Source organism: Macaca fascicularis, chromosome 6 (assembly GCF_037993035.2).
Source record: "Macaca fascicularis isolate 582-1 chromosome 6, T2T-MFA8v1.1".
NCBI lineage: Eukaryota > Metazoa > Chordata > Mammalia > Primates > Cercopithecidae > Macaca > Macaca fascicularis.
In genome coordinates this window covers 37,690,835-37,710,574 of record NC_088380.1, presented here as the reverse complement: position 1 = coordinate 37,710,574, position 19,740 = coordinate 37,690,835, and the positions used below count along the sequence as shown (strand labels likewise).

Genomic DNA, 19,740 nt, shown 5'->3' with positions numbered 1-19,740 from the left:
CTGAGACTCCGTCTCCAAAAAAAAAAAAAAAAGAAAAAAATTTATACCATAGGCTGCTCTGTCTACAGAGTAGCCATTCTTTTATTTCTTTACTTTCCTAATAAACTTGCTTTCACTATATTTAAAAAAAAACAAAAATCTACTACATTAATTTTCCAGAGTTGTTTACTCTAGAAAGACAAAAAAAAATTTTAAATATTAACTTTTTTCCCTCTGATAATCTCACTCTACAATTGTGGGGGCACTAGGAAGAAAAAGGATTATGTATGAATAGTTTGGTACTCAATTGCCACCATCCTCAATAACCTGAGATAATATTTAACATTTTTTTCCTTCACTTAATAATGAAATACAATATAACTCAAGTTAAGCAGCAGCAAAGGACACTTATCAAGTGGAATGTTGTATTCTATAGGGTCTTTAGTTGCTGGGACATGGAAGATGAGGAAGAGAGTTACCCAGCAAACATCAACAAGGAACTACAAAGTCTTTCATGTCAAATATGGAAGACAAAACCCTCCAGGAAGAAGTAAGGCAAACATTACGGCTCTAGATCATGTTGTCTTTTTTGTGTCTTCTGGGCTGAGGTGGGTCAAGAGTCAACAATTCTGCACTCTGATAGTAGAGACTGGAAAAAAAATTAAAAAGCATAGTGTCCAGAATTAAGAATGGGCCTGCCAGGCGCAGTGGCTCACGCCTATAATTCCAGCACTTTCGGAGGCTGAGGCGGACGGATCACGAGGTCACAAGATCGAGACCATCCTGGCTAACACAGGGAAACCTCATCTCTACAAAAAATAAAAAAAAATTAGCCAGACGTGGTGGCGGGCACCTGTAGTCCCAGCTACTCGGGAGTCTGAGGCAGGAGAATGGCGTGAACCCAGGAGGCGGAGCTTGCAGTGAGCAGCGATTGCACCACTGCACTCCAGCCTGGGCAACAGAGCGAGACTCCGTCTCAAAAAAAAAAAAAAAGAATGTGCTGAAGCCGGGCGTGGTGGTTCACACCCATAATCCTAGCACTTTGGGAGGCTGAGGCGGGTGGATTGCCTCAGCTCAGGAGTTCAAGACCAGTCGGGACAATATGGTGAAATCCTGTCTCTAGTAAAATACAAAAAGTTAGCCGGGCATAGCAGCGTGCACCCGTAGTCCCAGCTACTCGGGATGCTGAGGCAGGAGAATTGCTTGAACCCAGAAGGCAGAGGTTGCAGTGAGCCGAGATCATACCACCACAATCCAGCCTGGGCCACAGAGTGAGACTCCGTCCCCAAGAGAAAAAAAAAAACAGAATAAGCCTGCTTAGCTCCTAGCTCACCCTGTTTTTTCAGCCAATCCCTCCAGACCTCTGGGGATGGCAGCAGCGTTTGTACTCTAGGCTCATCTTCTCCCTCAGGTCTTACAGTCAATTATATTACTAATGAGGAAAAGATATTGAGGCTGCCTACTCAGCTGCCATTTCCCTCTTTTTTACTTTCTTTTTTTTTTTTTTAAATAGAGACGAGGTCTCACTATGTTGCCCAGGCTGGTCTTGAAATCCTGGGCTCAAGCAATCCTCCCGCCTCAAGATTTACAGACGTAAGCCACCACACCATGCCAGTCCTCCCTCTTTTTCCCTTAGTTTTTCTTTTTGTTTTTGTTTCTGTTTTGAGACGGAGTCTCAATCTGTCACTCAGCATGAGTGCAGAGGCACAATCTCGGCTCACTGCAACCTTCCACCTCCTAGGTTCAAGCAATTCTTCCGCCTAAGCCTCCCGAGCAGCTGGGATTATAGATGCCAGCCACCATGACCACCTAATTTTTGTGTTTTTAGTAGAGACAGGGTTTCACCATGTTGGCCAGGCTGGTCTCAAACTCCTGGCCTCAAGCAATCCACCTGCCTCAGCCTCACAAAGTTTACTAGGATTATAGATGTGAGCCACTGCCTCCAGCCTAGTATAACACTTCTAAAAAAAAAAAAAAGTCTGTATTTCAGCTGGGCGCAGTGGCTCACACCTGTAATCCCAACACTTTGGGAGACTGAGGAGGGAAGATCACGAGGTCAGGAGTTCGCCCAGCATGGTGAAACCCCACCTCTATTAAAAATACAAAAAATTAGCCAGGCATGATGGTGCATGCCTGCAATCCCAGCTACTCAGGAGGCTGAGGCAGAAGAATTGCTTGAACCCAGGAGCTTGCAGTGAGCCAAGATCGCGCCACTGCACTCTAGCCTGGGCGACAGGGCAAGACTCTGTCTCAAGAAAAAGAAAAAAAAAAATCTGTTTCATATGTCCTGCACATACTTATAGCTTTCAAGAACATAAAAAACATTTAAAAAAGAATTTGTACCATTATCATTTCCAGACCCTTCACAGCACGTATTTTATTGGGGTTTTATAGTAATCCATCCTTTCCACTAGTGCATTTAGCAACCAAGACAGCTCATAATCCCATATACAGACAACCTTGCTATTAAAAAGGTCAAAGTCTTAGCTTCGGCCGGGCGCGGTGGCTCAAGCCTGTAATCCCAGCACTTTGGGAGGCCGAGACGGGTGGATCACGAGGTCAGGAGATCGAGACCATCCTGGCTAACCCGGTGAAACCCCGTCTCTAGTAAAAAAAATACAAAAAAATAGCCGGGCGAGGTGGCGAGCGTCTGTAGTCCCAGCTACTCGGGAGGCTGAGGCAGGAGAATGGCGTAAACCCGGGAGGCGGAGCTTGCAGTGAGCTGAGATCTGGCCACTGCACTCCAGGCTGGGTGACAGAGCGAGACTCCGTCTCAAAAAAAAAAAACAAAGTCTTAGCTTCCTCAAGCGTACTATCAATACACAGGGAAAGACTCCAATACCAAGCATGAGATAAATAATGCCCATATGAGAATTTCCAACTTTTAAAGAAAAATAAGTCAAACTGTCTTATGGTAGGAAACTAGGGTTCCCGCAACCCCTCTCTTCAATTTCATAATTTGCTAGGACAGCTCACAGGGAATCATTTTTAATTCCACAGTCTAAATGTAATCTAATTGCCAAGTCTAGAAGAACACGAAAAAAAACAACTCTTATGAATAACTTCCCATATAATGATGAATACTACTTCCATAAATTATCCCAATAGTATTTTCTATTGCTAAAGCTAAATAGATCTTTCAAAGAGATCATCAATTTAGATTCATATATTTAGATCAGAGGTATAAATTGCCATCCAAGGATGTAATACTAAATCAAGAAAGTTCAATAATTTATCCACAAAAATCAAAGGAGACTATAGTCTTGAGACAATTTTTCAAAAATTTAAAAATTCAATAACTCCCCAAGTTCCGCTTAGATAAAATGTATACATGCTTTACTAAGAAAAATTACAGGAATTTAATATTTATAAAGTTCTTTGTTGTTTATAAGCTACTGTACCCAACATCTTAATCTCTTCAAGAAACTTCCAAAGTAGATGATACACACACAACAGGGTTATGAAAGATCAGAAATTGGAAAAACCCATCCAATGTTACTTATCTTGTAGATTGTGGGGCTGGGCCTCAAACCTAGGTTCCCCAATTCCAAATCCCAAGCTCTTTCCAACAGATTGTAACCGTTTTTTCTTAAGACGGAGTTTTGCTGTCGTCGCCCAGGCTGGAGTGCAATGGCACGATCTAGGCTCACTGCAACCTCCACCTCCCAGGTTCAAGCGATTCTCCTGCCTCAGCCCCCCAGTAGCTGGGACTACAGATGCCCGCCACCACACCCGGCTAATTTTTGTATTTTTAGTAGAGACAGGGTTTCATCACATTGGCCAGGCTGATCTCAAACTACTGATCTCAGGTGATCCACCCACCTCAGGCTCCCAAAGTGCTGGGATTACAGGCATGAGCCACTATGCCCAGCCCAGATTGTGCCATTTCAAAATATTCTCCAAAGCAGCAAGATTTCATTTTTTAACAAGACAGTATTACAAGTCTAAATTCAATTCAATCTTCTCGAAATATTACTCAGAAACTACTTTACAAAGCAAAGTACTAGGGACTATAAAACTTACATACCCATAAATATATACATCTATGTACCCACAAAAATTGAAAATAAAAAGATTAAAAATAAAAAGCTTCACTTTGGGAGGTTGAAGCAGGCAGATCACTTGACTTCAGGAGTTAAGACCAGCCTGGCCGACATGGTGATACTCTGTCTCTACTAAAAATACAAAACTTAGCCGGGTGGTGGTGGCACGTGCCTATAATCCCAGCTACTGGGGAGGCTGAGGCAGAAGAATTGCTTGTACCAGGAGGCAGAGGTTGCAGTGAGCCTAGATTGCACCATTGCCCTCCAGCCTGGGCGACCTAAAAAAATAAGTAAATAAAAACAAAAAGCTGCCGGGCGCGGTGGCTCAAGCCTGTAATCCCAGCACTTTGGGAGGCCGAGACGGGCGGATCACTAGGTCAGGAGATCGAGACCATCCTGGCTAACACGGTGAAACCCCGTCTCTACTAAAAAATACAAAAAACTAGCTGGGCGAGGTGGCGGGCGCCTGTAGTCCCAGCTACTCAGGAGGCTGAGACAGGAGAATGGCCCGAACCCGGGAGGCGGAGCTTGCAGTGAGCTGAGATCCGGCCACTGCACTCCAGCCTGGGCGACAGAGCGAGACTCCGTCTCAAAAAAAAAAAAAAGCTTACATAGCCAAATAAGACAATTCTGTTCAAAACATGTTGTATTATACACTTAAAATGGTAAATACAAGGTACCTACACTGTGATAGTACAAACATTCACTAAATTGTTTAAAACATTTGTAAATGCCTCAGATAGCATGTCTTTGTCTATCATTTGAGGATATTAAAATTGTTTTTTGATGTGATGATATTGCGGTATAATATTAAATATATTTGGCCAGGCGTGGTGGCTCATGCCTATAATCCCAGCATTTTGGGAGGCTGAGGCGGGCAGATCACGAGGGCAGGAGATCAAGACCATCCTGGCTAACAGGGTAAAACCCCTTCTCTACAAAAAATACAAAAAAAAACAAAAAAAATTAGCCGGGCATGGTGGTGGGCGCCTGTAGTCCCAGCTACTCAGGATGCTGAGGCAGGAGAATGGCTTGAACCTGGGAGGCAGAGCTTGCAGTGAGCCGAGATCGCACCACTGCACTCCAGTCTGGGTGACAGAGCGAGACTCCGTCTCAAAAAAAAAAAAAAAAAAAAAGAAATATATTTTGTCTTTGTTTCAGGTTCCTGCCACAGAGCTTCTGAAACCCTTGGAATTTCCTGAGTGATAGGAGCTCTCTTTTGTTATTCACTAGAAGCCCCTTTGGATCCCACCTAAGTTTATGCTATTGAAGTGACTTAGTGTGGGACCCCTAGGCCTCAGCATGGGACTGCTGCTCACTAAAAAAACTGACGGGTTAGATAATTGGAACTTTCATCCCCACCCACCAATCTCTGGGGAAGCTGGAAATTAAGATCTATAGAAAAAATTTTTGTTTTTCTTTTGAGACAGGCTCTCGCTTTTTTACTCAGGCTGTGATGCAGTGGCATGATCATAGCTCACCGCAGCCTCAACCTCTGGGCTCAAGTGACCCTCTCACCTCAGCCTCCCAAGTAGCTGGGACTACAGGTGTGCGCTACCATGCCCAGCTAATTTTTTAAAACTTTTTTGAACAGGATCTCACTGTGTTAGCCCAGGTTTGTCTCAAACTCCTGGGCTCAAGTCATCCTCTTACTTTGGCCCCCAAAGTGCTGGGATTATAGATGTGAGCCACTGAGCCCAGCCTAGACACTCTTGAACCACTAGATGTGATTAGCTTCAGGGTAGCTGAACACAGGGGGATGCTGGGGAGTTGGTGCACCCAGAGAGGGCACAGAAGCTCTGCACCTCTCCCACTCCATACCTTGCCCAATGCATTACTTCATCTGCCTGTTCATCTGTATCCTTTATAACACCCTTTATAATAAACTGTTAAAACTAAGTAAAGTGTTTCCCTGTGAGCCATCCTAGCTAATTATCAAACCAAAAAGAGGAGTCATGGGAACCCTGATTTATAGACAGTAGATTAGAAGCACTGGTCACAACCTGTGACTTGAGATTAGTGTCTGAGTGAAGGCAGTCTTTTTTTTTTTTTTTTTTTTGAGACGGAGTCTCGCTCTGTCGCCCAGGCTGGAGTGCAGTGGCGCGATCTCAGCTCACTGCAAGCTCCGCCTCCCGGGTTCACGCCATTCTCCTGCCTCAGCCTCCCGAGTAGCTGGGACTACAGGCGCCCGCCACCACGCCCGGCTAGTTTTTTGTATTTTTAGTAGAGACGGGGTTTCACCGTGTTAGCCAGGATGGTCTCGATCTCCTGACCTCGTGATCCGCCCACCTCGGCCTCCCAAAGTGCTGGGATTACAGGCTTGAGCCACCGCGCCCGGCCAAGTGAAGGCAGTCTTGTGGTAGTCTCCAGGCAGACAGTGTCAGAATTAAAGTGAGTTACCGAATACCCAGTTGGAAAACTGGTTGATGTGTGGGGGAAAACTCCTATATATCTGGTGTCAGAAATAAAGTACTGGTTCACACCTGTAATCCTAGCACTTTGGGAGGCCAAGACAAGTGGATCACTTGAGCCCAGGAATTCAAGACTTGCCTGGACAACATGGTGAAATCTTTTTTTTTTCTTCTTTCTTTTTTTGAGACAGTCTCGCTCTGTCACCCAGGCTGGAGTGCAGAGGGGCGATCTTGGCTCACTACAAGCTCCACCTCCCAGGTTCTTGCCATTCTCCTGCTTCAGCTAATTTTTTTTTTTTTTTTTTTTTTTTTTTTGTATTTTTAGTAGAGACGGCGTTTTACCATGTTAGCCAGGATGGCCTCGCTCTCCTGACCTCGTGATCCACCCGTCCAGGCCTCCTAAAGTGCTGGGATTACAGGTGTGAGCCACTGTGCCCGGCCAACATGGTGAAATCTACCTCAACTAAAAATACAAAAAATTAGTGGGGTGTGGTAGCACCAACCTACAGTCCCAGCTATTTGGGAGGCTGAGGTGGGAGGATTACCTGAGCCCAGGAAGTTGAGTCTGCAATGAGCCAAGGTCATGCACTGCACACCAGCCTGAGCAACAGCAATGAGACCCTGTCTCAAATCAAAAAAAAAAGGAGTGAAGTACTGAGAGGAGTGTGAGAGGGTAGGAAACAGCTTGGTCTTTCCTATCTCTTACAGGTATCTTGGTTAAGCTTTTTTTAAAACAATCCTTACCATTTTAAAATACATACAAAAATACTTATGAGTAAAATGATGTCCAAGATTTGCTTCAAAATCATCTGAAAGGGGAAACAGAAGTAACACTAGCCATGAACTGTTACAGTAGTTAAATCTGATTGACAGGTACATGGTAGTTCATGACTATACTTCCATGTTTGAAATTTCACATAATAATGAGGGGTTGGCAGGGCGCGGTGGCTCAAGCCTGTAATCCCAGCACTTTGGGAGGCCGAGACGGGCGGATCACGAGGTCAGGAGATCGAGACCATCCTGGCTAACACGGTGAAACCCCGTCTCTACTAAAAATACAAAAAACTAGCCGGGCGTGGTGGCGGGCGCCTGTAGTCCCAGCTACTCGGGAGGCTGAGGCAGGAGAATGGCGTGAACCCGGGAGGCGGAGCTTGCAGTGAGCTGAGATCCGGCCACTGCACTCCAGCCTGGGTGACAGAGCGAGACTCCGTCTCAAAATAAATAAATAAATAAATAATGAGGGGTTTTTCTGGGTGCAGCAGCTCACACCTGTAATCCCAACACTTTGGGAGGCCGAGGCGTGTGGATCACAAGGTCATGAGATCGAGACTATCCTGGCTAACACGGTGAAACCCCATCTCTACTAAAAATACAAAAACAAAATTAGCCAGGGGTGTTGGTGGGCACCTGTTGGTAGTCCCAGCTACTCTAGAGGATGAGGCAGGACAATGGCGTGAACCCAGAAGGCAGAGCTTGCAGTGAGCCAAGATCGCACTACTGCACTCCAGCCAGGGCAACAGAGCGAGACTCCGTCTCAAAATAATAATAATAATGGGTTTTGGCCTGGCACGGTGGTTCACGCCTGTAATCCCGGCACTTTCAGAGGTCGAGGCAGGCGGATCACTTGAGGTCACAAGTTCGAGACCAGCCTGGCCAACATGGCGAAATCATGTCTCCACTACAAATACAAAAAAATTAGCCGAGCGTGGTGATGGTCACCTGTAATCCCAGCTACTCAGGAGGCTGAGGCAAGAGAATCACTTGAACCCAAGAGGCAGAGGTCGCAGTGAGCCGAGATCGTGCCACTGCACTCCAGCCTGGGCAACAGAGCAGGACACCATCTCAAATAAAACAAGTAATGAATAGTTCTTTCAAAAAATAGTACATGTAGATAGCTTTCTTTTCACCACAAAAAAAGTTTTCTTCCAAAGACTGAAAATATTTTCTGTCAGGCACACTGCCAAATACTGGATATTGCTGCTGTACAATACTTTATTTTAGTTATTTTATTTTATATTTTATTATATATTTTATTTTATCTTAGTTTATTTTGAGATAGAGCTTTGCTCTTGTGGCTTATTTTTTTATTTCATCTTATTTTATCTTATCTTATCTTATTTTATTTTACTTTGAGATGGAGTTTTGCTCTTGTTGCCCATGCTGGAGTGCAATGGTGCAATCTCAGCTCACCACAACCTTTGCCTCCTAGGTTCAAGCGATCCTCCTGCCTCAGCCTCCCTAGAAGCTGGGATTACAGGTGCCCACCACCACACCTCGCTAATTTTTCTATTTGCAGTCAAGACGGGGTTTCACCATGTTGGCCAGGCTAGTCTTGAACTCCTGACCTTAGGTGATTCGCCTGCCTCAGCCTCCCAAAGTGCTGGAATTACAGGTGTGAGCCACTACACCCAGCCCATTGTTGGTTTTAAAATGATAAATTGGGCCGGGTGCGGTGGCTCACACCTGTAATCCCAGCACTTTGGGAGGCAGGCAGATCACAAGGTCAGGAGATGAGACCATCCTGGCCAACATGGTGAAACCCCATCTCTACTAAAAATACAAAAATTAGCTGGTCATGGTGGCACACACCTGTAGTCCCAGCTACTCAGGAGGCTGAGGCAGGAAAATCGCTTGAACCGGGGAGGTGGAAGTTGCAGTGAGCTGAGATCGCACCCCTGCACTCTGCCTGGTGATAGGGCGAGACTCCATCTCAAAGAAAAAAAAAAAAAAAAGGCAGGGGTGCAGTGGCTCCGCCTGTAATCCCAGCACTTTGGGAGGCCGAGGCAGGCAGATCACAAAGTCAGGAGTTCGAAATCAGCCTGGCCAACACAGTGAAACCCTGTCTCTACTAAAAATACAAAAAATTAGCCAGGCGTGGTGGCATGTGACTATAGTCCCAGCTACTCAGGAGGCAGAGGCAGGAGAATCGCTTGAACCCAGGAGGTGGAGGCGGCAGTGAGCCAAGATCCCACCAATGTACTCCAGCCTGGGCAACAGAGAGAGACTCCATCTCAACAACAAAAAAAAATCCAACAATGACAAGTAGTATAACAACACTTTTTTTTTCTCTGAGATGGAATTTCACTCTTATACCCCAGGCTGGAGTGCAATGGCAGGATCTTAGCTCACTGCAACCTCCACCTCCCGACTTCAAGCAAAGCGACTGCCTCAACCTCATGAGTAGCTCAGATTACAGGCCCCAGCACCATGCCCAGCTAATTACTGTATTTTTGTAGAGATGGGGTTTCACCATGTTGGCCAGGCTGCTCTCAAACTCAGGTGATCCGCCCACCTCGGCCTCCCTAAGTGTTGGGATTACGTGTGTGAGTCACCGCGCCCAATCACATTCTTTTTTCTTTTTTAATATACTTGCATGAGGTATACATAGTACTTAAACCAATAAAAGGATAAATATCTGAACTTCTTACCCAGTGTTTTGCGACTTCTTTCCACAGCTGTTCTTCGAGTTTGTTCAAACATTGCTTCCAAGTCAAATGTGCGAGCTTTTTTACCTAAAACATGAACAAATGGCAGACTGCGATTGCCTTGCAATAAGTTGGCCAAACTTCAGGTGATCAATACTGATCAATAAACACTCAGTTTGTCTGTTTATAACATAGCTCCAATATAACCATAAAATATCACAGAAGGAGTTTGAGTCACAGATAACTTTTGATGACAATCCCTTCACTAAGTACTATTAATCAGTTAACTTTCCCATCCTCCTCTAATTTACCTAGATCCCTACCCTAAGAAACAACACTAATACAGGAGGCAGAATGGAGAATGTCCCAAAAGTTACCCTTTGCAGATGTAATTAAGGTTATGGACTTTTAAATAGGGAGACTATCCTAGTTGGCCCTTAAAGGCAAAGATGCAGAACAGCTACGGCAGAAAAAGTCAGAGAGATCCAATGTTTGAGAAGGATTTGAGGCATTGTAGTTGGCTTGAAGATGAAAGGGGCAACATGAGAAGTAATGCAGGTACTTTAAGGAGCTAAGAGGAAAACAGAAATCTCAGCCCTATAACAAGGAACTGTATGAGCATGGAAACATTCTCCTCCTCCCTCAGTAACTAATTTTCCCCTATGTGGCACAAACATGTGGACACCTTTCTCACTTCTGAGTAAAGGAATGAGGTACTAAAATGAAGGATTTATACCGGGTAGGGTGGCTCATGCCTATAATCACTTTGAGAGGCTCAAGTGGGAGGATCGCTTGAGCTAGGGAGATCGATCAGCCTGGGCAACATGGTGAAACCTCGTCTCTACCAAAAGTATAAAAAATTAGCCAGGTGTGGTGGCACACATCTGTGATCCCAGTTACTCAGGAGACCAAGGTGGGAGGATGGCTTCAGCCTGGGAGGTGGAGGCTGCAGTGAGCCAAGATCGCACTAGTACACTGCAGCCTGGGTGACAGAGCAAGACGCCATCTCAAAAAATAAAAAAAAGAATAGAAAAGGCCGGGCACGGTGGCTCACGCCTGTAATCCCAGCACTTTGGGAGGCCGAGGCGGGCGGATCACGAGGTCAGATCAAGACCATCCTGGCAAAAACGGTGAAACCCCGTCTCTACTAAAAATACAAAAATATTAGTGGCGGGCGCCTGTAGTCCCAGCTGAGGCAGGAGAATGGCATGAACCCGGGAGGCGGAGCTTGCAGTGAGCCGAGATCGCGCCACTGCACTCCAGCCTGGGCGACTGAGCCAGACTCAGTCTCCAAAAAAAAAAAAAGAATAGAAAAACTACAGAACTAGTAGGTGTGAACACAACCCAAGGTCAACATGTGTAAGTCTATTATTTAATCATTATCATAGAATTAATACAGGCTGGTCAAAAGACAACAAGACCACCTTGAGGAAAGGTTCAGGGAAGTTAGAATCCCAATGTTTGGATGAACAGCATTTACAATTTTAAAATGCAAAACAAAGAGAAAACACTTTTCATGTATCAGTCTAGTAAAGTTTTGTTTTCGTTTTTTAAATAATTTTCTTTTTAAACAATACCTACTCTGTGTTGGTAGGGATATGGTAAAAATGGCATTCTTAAATTCTGTTAACTTTGGTATAACCTGAAAACAAGCTTTTTGATGGGTATTACGGCAATAAGCAGCAAGCAGCTTTAAAAGACACATACCCAATTTTTCAGCTTTTTAAATATTTATACTTCTGTATAAACTAGGCTCTCTTTTAGAAATCTACCCTACAGAATTACATATTTTTAAAAATCCTCGTACAAATGCTATTATTTACAAAAAATGTTCATTTTAGCATTATTGGTGACTTAAAATTAGAAACATCTTTTCTCTTCCTCTCTCTCCAGGACTCTCATAACTGTCTTCTGAGTTGCTTCTAACGGATACGCAGAATAGAAGACAAATGGGAGAAGAGTATTGACAAACTGAAAGGTATGCACCCGAGCTACAGGAATTCCGAGTTGACAGCTCGATCTCCCCTCCCACTCTGCGGTTCTTCAAACCTCTGCAAAAGGAAAAGGAGCTCTGCCTGGAGCAATCACTTACCGAACCCAGTGAAGCCCATGGTGACCGCAAGCTGTGGGTCCGGTCCCGACGCGTCTGAGCCTGTCGCTGGAGCAAGAGGAAAAGAGAGGAGGCCTAGTTAGTGCGGCGCCCCGGCGCCCCCGACACGGCCCACCACGCCCGGACTCGCCTAATGAAACCCACCTTCGCTGGGCCCAGAGCGCTCCATCGCTGGCCGAACACCGCAAAATGGGCCACAGTCACAGCCTAAGCAACTGCAGAGGAACTTGCCACTAACCCGCGGCAAATCCCGGAGGAAGTACCGCCTCCAAACGACAGCGGCGCCGCCGAAGCCAAGAGCGGCACCTTCCGCAAAGGGACCGCGGCTCTCTGCGCGGCGCCGCCCTACCGGACAGGCGGGAAAGCGCCGCGCAACTCAGACCACTGGAGGGGAGAAGTGGTATCTGGAGTTTCCATAACATAACATCCTTTCCTTTTTTTTTTTTCTTTTTTTTTTTGAGCCAGAGTCTCTGTCGCCCAGGCTGGAGTGCAGTGACACGATTTCAGCTCACTGCAACCTCTGCCTCCCGGGATCAAGCGATTCTCCTGCCTCAACCTCCTGAGTAGCTGGGATTACAGATGCCCGCCGGCTAATTTTGTTTTTTTTGTTTTGGTTTTTTCGTTTTTGTTTTCAGACGGAGTCTCTGTCGCCCAGGCTGGAGTACAATGGCGTGATCTCGGCGCACTGCAACCTCTGCCTCCTGGGTTCAAGTGATTCTCCTGTCTCTGCCTCCCAAGTAGCTGGGATTACAGGCGTCCACCACCACATGCAGCTAATTTTTTGCATCTTTAGTAGAGAGGAGGTTTCACCATTTTGGCCAGGCTGGTTTCGAACTCCTGACCTCAAGTGATCCGCCTACTTTGGCCTCCCAAAGTGCTGGGATTACAGGAGACACCCTTTGCTTTTGTTTTTGTTTTGTTTGTTTGAGGTGGAGTCTCACTCTGTTACCCAGGCTGGAGGGCAATGGCCGACCTCGGCTCACCCGGGTTCAAGCTCTTCTCCTGCCTCAGTCTCCTGAGTAGCTAGGATTACAGGCGCCTGCCACCACACCCGGCTAATTTTTGTGTATTTAGTAGAGGCGAGGTTTTGCTATGTTGGCCAGGCTGGTCTTGAACTCCTGACCTCACGTGATCCGCGCACCTCTTCCTCCCGAAGTGCTAAGATTACAGGCCTGAGCCACTGTGCCCCAACTTTTTTTTTTGGCCAAGTCTCCCTCTGTTGCCTTGGCTGGAGTTCAGTGGCGTGATCTCAGCTCACTGCAACCTCCTCTGCCTCCTGGGCTCAAGCAATTCTCTTGCCTCAGCCTCCCGAGCAACTGGGACTACAGGTGTGCGCCATCACGCCTGGCTATTGAGTATTTGAGACTACAGGCACCTGCCACCATGCCCAGCTAATTTTTTGTATTTTTAGTAGAGACAGCGTTTCACCATGTTGGCCAGGATGGTCTCAATCTCCTGACCTTGTGATCTGCCCACCTCGGCCTCCCAAAGTTCTGGGATTAAAGGCGTGAGCCACTGCACCTGGCCTGTCAGGCTGAAGTTTACAAGGCTAATCATGTGCTCAGGATTGTCCTTCTTAAACAGAATGTGGGAGTTCAACACTTCAATGTTCAGAAGGTGGAGAAGAATCTCTTTCTCTCTTTTTGAGACAGAATCTGACTCTGTCACCCAGGCTGGAATACAGTGGCACAATCTCGGCTCAGTGAACCTCCATCTCCTGGGTTCAAGCGATTCTTGTGCCTCAGCCTCCTGAGTAGCTGGGATTACAGGTGCCTGCCACCACACCCGACTAATTTTTCTTTTTTGAGACGGAGTCTCACTGCATCGCCCAGACTGGAGTGCAGTAGCACGATCTCAGCTCACTCCAACCTCCGCCTCCTGGGTTCAAGCAATTCTCCTGCCTCAGCCTCACGAGCAGCTGGGATTACAGGCCCTGCCACCACACCCAGCTAATTTTTGCATTTTTAGTGGAGAAAGAGTTTCACCATGTTGGCCAGGCTGTTCTCAAACTCCTGACCTCAAGTGATCCACCCGCCTCAGCCTCCCAAAAGTGCTGGGATTACAGATGTGGGCCACTGCACTCAGCCTATGGAAGAGTATCTTATACCAAACCTTGTACCTTTGGCGCTAAACTGGATATGAAGTGAGCATTTGATCAGCCAAGTCCGCTGCTCCATATTTTGTCACTATAATCCACAATGACACATGGCTTCTTAGTTTTCTTTCCATCTGTTGTCTACTTCAATCGCCGTATCATTGTGGAATATTGGTAACATTGTGACCACCTTGTTGTCACACCATTTCAGTGCCATAAGTTCACCACGGAACTTACAACATCACACATAGGAATGCTATGTTTTCTAGGATTTGACATTTTCAGCGATCTAGAATTACTATATTTTGTAAATGGAAATTCCACTACTAAAAACAGAATGCTATAAATAGAATAATGTATGTTTCCAAAGTCAATATAATAGAGTGATGTAAAAATAATAAAATAATAGACATAAACTTTGGGTGTTAGGTTGGGACCATAATCTGTGAGTTATATTGGGGTAAAGGCTGCAGCAGCAAGCACCAACAGTGAGTATTCTCAGGGAAAATGGGAAGTGGGTTAACAATGGGTAAATCTGCGGGTGCCTGTAGTGAATTCTTTTTTTTTTTTTTTTTTTTTGAGACAGAGTGTCGCTCTTGTTGCCCAGGCTGGACTGCAATGGCGCAATCTTAGCTCACTGCAACCTCTCCCTCCCAGGTTCAAGTGATTCTCCTGCCTCAGCCTCCTGAGTAGCTTGGATTACAGGCATGCGCCACCAGATCCAGCTAATTTTTTTTTTTTTTTTTTTTTTTTAGTAGAGATGGGGTTTCCCCATGCTGGTCAGGCTGGTGTCTAACTCCTGACCTCAGGCGATCCGCCAGCCTTAGCCTCCCAAAGTAGCTGGGATTACAGGCGTGGGCCACCACGCCTGGCCAAATTCTTATAATTTTATATTGTCTTAGCATTTATTTTGAATATAAGTTGGACTTTCTCATATCAGAAGCAGGGTTCAGTCACCCTTGACACAGTTTGCAGTTCTACACCTCCTCCCCGTTCCTCAATGTGATCAATCCAGGTATCTATTATATAAAACTTCCTCCTGGTGCCCACCTCCCCATAGGATAACTACATACAGCCTACCTCACCAGCCCTGCTGACCCTGACGTCCTACATGGACTGTGCAGATATGCTACAGTGACTACCTCGATCACAGCATGACTTCCAACAACAGGGGTGTCCAATCTTTTGGCTTCCCTGGGCCACAATGGAAGAAGAAGAATTGTCTTGGGCAACACATTAAATACACTAACAATAGCTGAGAGCTTAAAAAAAAAAATCACAAATCTCACAATGTTTTAAGAAAGTTAACAAATTTGTGTTGGGCTACATTCAAAGCCATTCTGAGCTGACGAGCTTGTCCTCAAATTTGTGCATGATTGCTTTAAATCCACCAATTAAAGTGTGGGAATTCCTCTTGGGAAATCTATTTGGAAAACACCATGAAACCAATGAATGCGTTGGCTCATGAGTCCCTCTTTCTCTTTCCCTGACTGCATTCCTTGACCTCCAGGTGTGCCAGATGCCCTCCGGGCCTGTAAGTAATAAAATCTTTACTTACATCTGTGTTTCTCCTAATTATTGAAGAAGCATGCTCTATCTTTAAATGCCTAAATTAAAATAGTGCCTTAACATAAATCAAGGCAGTAGGATTCAAAATGTTGTAGTCGTCACTCTATTTTTCAGTTACATACGCATTGTAAGCAAAATCAGTTTCCCTTAAGCGTATCCTTAATAAAGCCATAAACAGTATTCATTTAATTAAAACCTGACCCTTAAATAGTCTTTTTAACACTCAGTATGACAAAAGGAGAAGTAATCATGAAGTATGTTTCTTTTGTTTGTTTGTTTGTTTTTTGAGACCGAGTCTCGCTCTGTCACCCAGGCTGGAGTGTAGTGGTGCGATCTCAGCTCACTGCAAGCTCCACCTACTGGGTTCAAGCTATTCTCCTGCCTCAGCCTCCCAAGTAGCTGGGACTACAGGCACCCGCCACAGGGCCCGGCTAATTTTTTGTATTTTTAGTAGAGATGGGGTTTCACCATGGTCTCGATCTCCTGACCTCATGATCTGCCCGCCCTGGCCTCCCAAAGTGCTGGGATTACAGGCGTGAGCCACCGCGCCCAGCCATCATAAAGTATGGTTTTAAAAAAATTTCTTACAGATAGGGTCTCACTATGTTATCCAGACTGGAGTGCAGTGGCTATTTACAAGTTCAGTCATGAAGCACTTTAGCCTCAAACTCCTGGACTCAAGCGATCTTCCCCTGCCTCAGCTTCCTGAATAGATGGGACCACAGGCACATGCCACCATGCCCAGCTAATGCATATCTAAGTACGATGGTCATCTAAAAGAAAACCACTTGTAATTGAGTTGTTAGCTTTTTTTCATGAAACATTATTTTTACTTGAAAGAATGACTCACAAAGTACAGTTGTTCAGATTTAAGTATTTGGCAAACATTTTCTCAAAAATAAATGAAATGAGTTTATCACTTTAAGAAAAGCAAGTCAGGCGTGGTGGCTCACACCGGTAATCCCATCACTTTGGTAAGCCGGGGTGGGAGGATAACCTGAGGCCAGGAGTTCGAGACCAGCCTGGCCAACATGGCGAAACCCCATCTCTACTAAAAATACAGAAAATTAGCAAGCCAGGCATAGCTGGGCATGGTGGCTCATGTCTGTAACCCCAGGGCTTTGGGAGGCCGAGGCAGGTGAATCACCTGAGGTCAGGCATTCAAGACCAGCCTGACCAACATGGCGAAACCCCCATCTCTACTAAAAATACAAAAAAAAAAAAAAATTAGCTGGGCTTGGTGACATGCGCCTGTAATCCCAGCTACTCGGGAGGCTGAGGCAGAATTGCTTGAACCTGAGAGGCGGAGGTTGCAGTGAACAGAGATCATACCACTGCACTCCAGCCTGGGCAACAAGAGCAAAACTCCATCTTAAAAAAAAGAAAAAAAGAAAGAAAATTAGCCTGTAATTCCAGCTACTTGGCAGGCTGAAGCAGGAGAATCACTTGAACCTGGGAGGCAGAGGTTGCAATGAGCTGAAATCGCACCATTACACCCCAGCCTAGGTGACAAGAGCAAAACTCTATTTAAAAAAAAAAACAAAAAACAAAAAAAAACACTGACGGCCGGGCGCGGTGGCTCAAGCCTGTAATCCCAGCACTTTGGGAGGCCGAGACGGGCGGATCACGAGGTCAGGAGATCGAGACCATCCTGGCTAACACGGTGAAACCCCGTCTCTACTAAAAAAATACAAAAAACTGGCCAGGAGAGGTGGCGGGCGCCTGTAGTCCCACCTACTCGGGAGGCTGAGGCAGGAGAATGGCGTGAACCCAGGAGGCGGAGCTTGCAGTGAGCTGAGATCCGGCCACTGCACTCCAGCCTGGTTGACAGAGCCAGACTCCGTCTCAAAAAAAAAAAAAAAAAACTGACTATACTTGTTGCCAATTATTAAAATACTTGTACTTTTCCTAAATACGTAACTGAGGCCAGCTTTTCTTTCCTTTTTTTTTTTTTTTTTTTTTTTTTTTGAGATGGAGTTTCGCTCTTGTAGTCCAGGCTGGAGTGCAATGGCACGATCTCGGCTCACTGCAACCTCTGCCTCCCGGGTTCAAGTGATTCTCCTGGCTTAGCCTCCTGAGTAGCTGGGATTACAGGCTTGCACCACCATGCCCAGCTAATTTGTGTATTTTTAGTACAGACGGAGTTTTACCATGTTGGCCAGGTTGGCCAGGCTACCCTCGAACTTCTGACCTCAGGTGATCCATCGGCCTCGGCCTCCCAAAGTGCTGGGATTACAGGCGTGAGCCACGGTGTCCAGTGAGGCCAGCTTTTCTTTCTTTCTTTTTTTTTTTTTTGTCTGAGACAGAGTCTTGCTCTGTCGCCCAGGCTGGAGTACGGTGGCGCGATCTTGGCTCACTGCAAGCTCCGCCTCCCAGGTTCACACCATTCTCCTGCCTCAGCCTCCCGAGTAGCTGGGACTACAGGCGCCTGCCACCACACCCGGCTAATTTTTTGTATTTTTTTTAGTAGAGACAGGGTTTCACCGTGTTAGCCAGGATGGTCTTGATCTCCTGACCTCGTGATCTGCCCGCCTCAGCCTCCCAAAGTGCTGGGATTACAGGCATGAGCCACTGCACCCGGCCAAGGCCAGCTTTTTAAATATATTATACTTCAATTAAATAAGTCACAAAATGTTGACATGCTAGACAAAGTAATAGACATAAAAAACCAGGTTTGCTCATTCTGCTTACCAGCAGAACTTAACAAAATCCTTTGCCAGCAGAATTTCACAAAGCCCAACTCAATGACTGAGTGTAGACCTCTAGAAGAATGCCCTGGAAACAATAAGCAGGTTAGAGCACAGGTTCCCACATCTCTTGCTTGAATCAATGCATTTTTTTAAAAAAGGTAAGTTCAGTGTTCCCACCCCTTGCCTCTTCCACTATATAAGATAGTGTCCCACAGGATTCATGGTTGTGCCTCTGTAATCTAATCTATAACCAGATGTACTCTTACACCCAAACTTGGATGAGATTTTGCTGTAATGTAATTTATGACTTTTTTTTTTTTTTTTTTTGAGACAGAGTCTCACTTTTTATCACCCAGACTAGAATGCAGTGGCATAGTCATGGTTCACTGCAACCCGGAACTCCTGGGCTAAAGTGATCCTCCTGCCTCAGCCTACCAAGTAGCTGGGACTACAGGTCCACATCCAGCAAATTAAAAAAAAAAAAATTTTTTTTTTGATTTTGCTTTTAGAGATGGGGGTCTCATTACATTGCCCAGGTTGGTTTTGAATGCCTGGCCTCAAGAGATCCTCATGCATAGGCCTCCCAAAGTGCTAGAATTACAGGTGTGAGTCACTATACCCAGTTTATTAGCATGTTTAATGTAATTTCTGAGCACATGCAGAACTTCCAACCCCTGATATGTAAGCTGTGGGCTAAAACACTACTTTGGAACAGTCTAACAGAAACTCTCTGAAAGGTTGCAATTCTGACTCTGAATTAAACTGACTTTAATTCTTTAAAAGTGGGTTATTTTTCTTTAGTTGACAGCAGATAGAGATACGAGAATTCAGCTATCCATTACTGATCAAGACACTAAAGACATTTGCAAAAATATGAAATAATCGCATTCTTCTCCCTGTTTTAGTTTTAGAAACTATAGTGATTTCTCATTTTTAAAAAGTGTTATATTAACATGTATTAAGCTTGTTATGCTTTTTTTTTTTTTTTTCTCTTTTTGTGATGGAGTCTTACTCTGTTGCCCAAGCTGGAGTGTAGTGGCATGATCTTGGGTCACTGCAACCTCTGCCTCCCAGGTTCAAGCGATTCTCCTGCCTCAGCCTCCTGAACAGCTGAGACTACAGGCGCATGCCACCATGCCCAGGTAATCTTTGTATTTTAGTACAGACGGGGTTTCACCATATTGGCCAGGCTGAACTCGTGATTCACGTGCCTTGGCCTCCCAAAGCACTGGGTGCTGGGATTACAGGCGTGAGCCACTGCGCCTGGCCTTGTTAGGCTTTTAAATACATTGTTAAACATTTTAATTTTCAGTTTATGAGTTATTCACAAATTTTTTTTTTTTTTTTTTTGAGACGGAGTCTCGCTCAGTCGCCCAGGCTGGAGTGCAGCGGCGCGATCTCGGCTCACTGCAAGCTCC

The 19,740-nt window shown here is 45.4% G+C and overlaps 1 protein-coding gene across 9 annotated transcripts in view; it reads right to left on the bottom strand.

Annotated features, from left to right (window-relative positions):
- The window catches only part of WDR70 (WD repeat domain 70), a 382,962-nt gene extending 370,749 nt beyond the window's left edge, over nt 1-12,213 (bottom strand). For 7 of the 9 annotated variants that reach the window (XM_005556746.4, XM_073993322.1, XM_073993320.1 and 4 more), the window contains exons 1-3: nt 12,113-12,213; nt 11,951-12,016; nt 9,862-9,945 (exon numbers count right to left, since the gene is read on the bottom strand). In XM_005556746.4, coding sequence (XP_005556803.1) covers nt 9,862-9,945; nt 11,951-12,016; nt 12,113-12,137 — 175 coding nt within the window. In that variant the 5' untranslated portion in view covers nt 12,138-12,213. Of the gene's footprint in view, nt 1-9,861; nt 9,946-11,947; nt 12,017-12,112 lie in introns of all 9 variants that reach the window. The other 2 variants (XM_065546168.1, XM_045393640.2) reach the window with 1 other exon arrangement.
- Between the last annotated feature and the right edge of the window lie 7,527 nt (nt 12,214-19,740).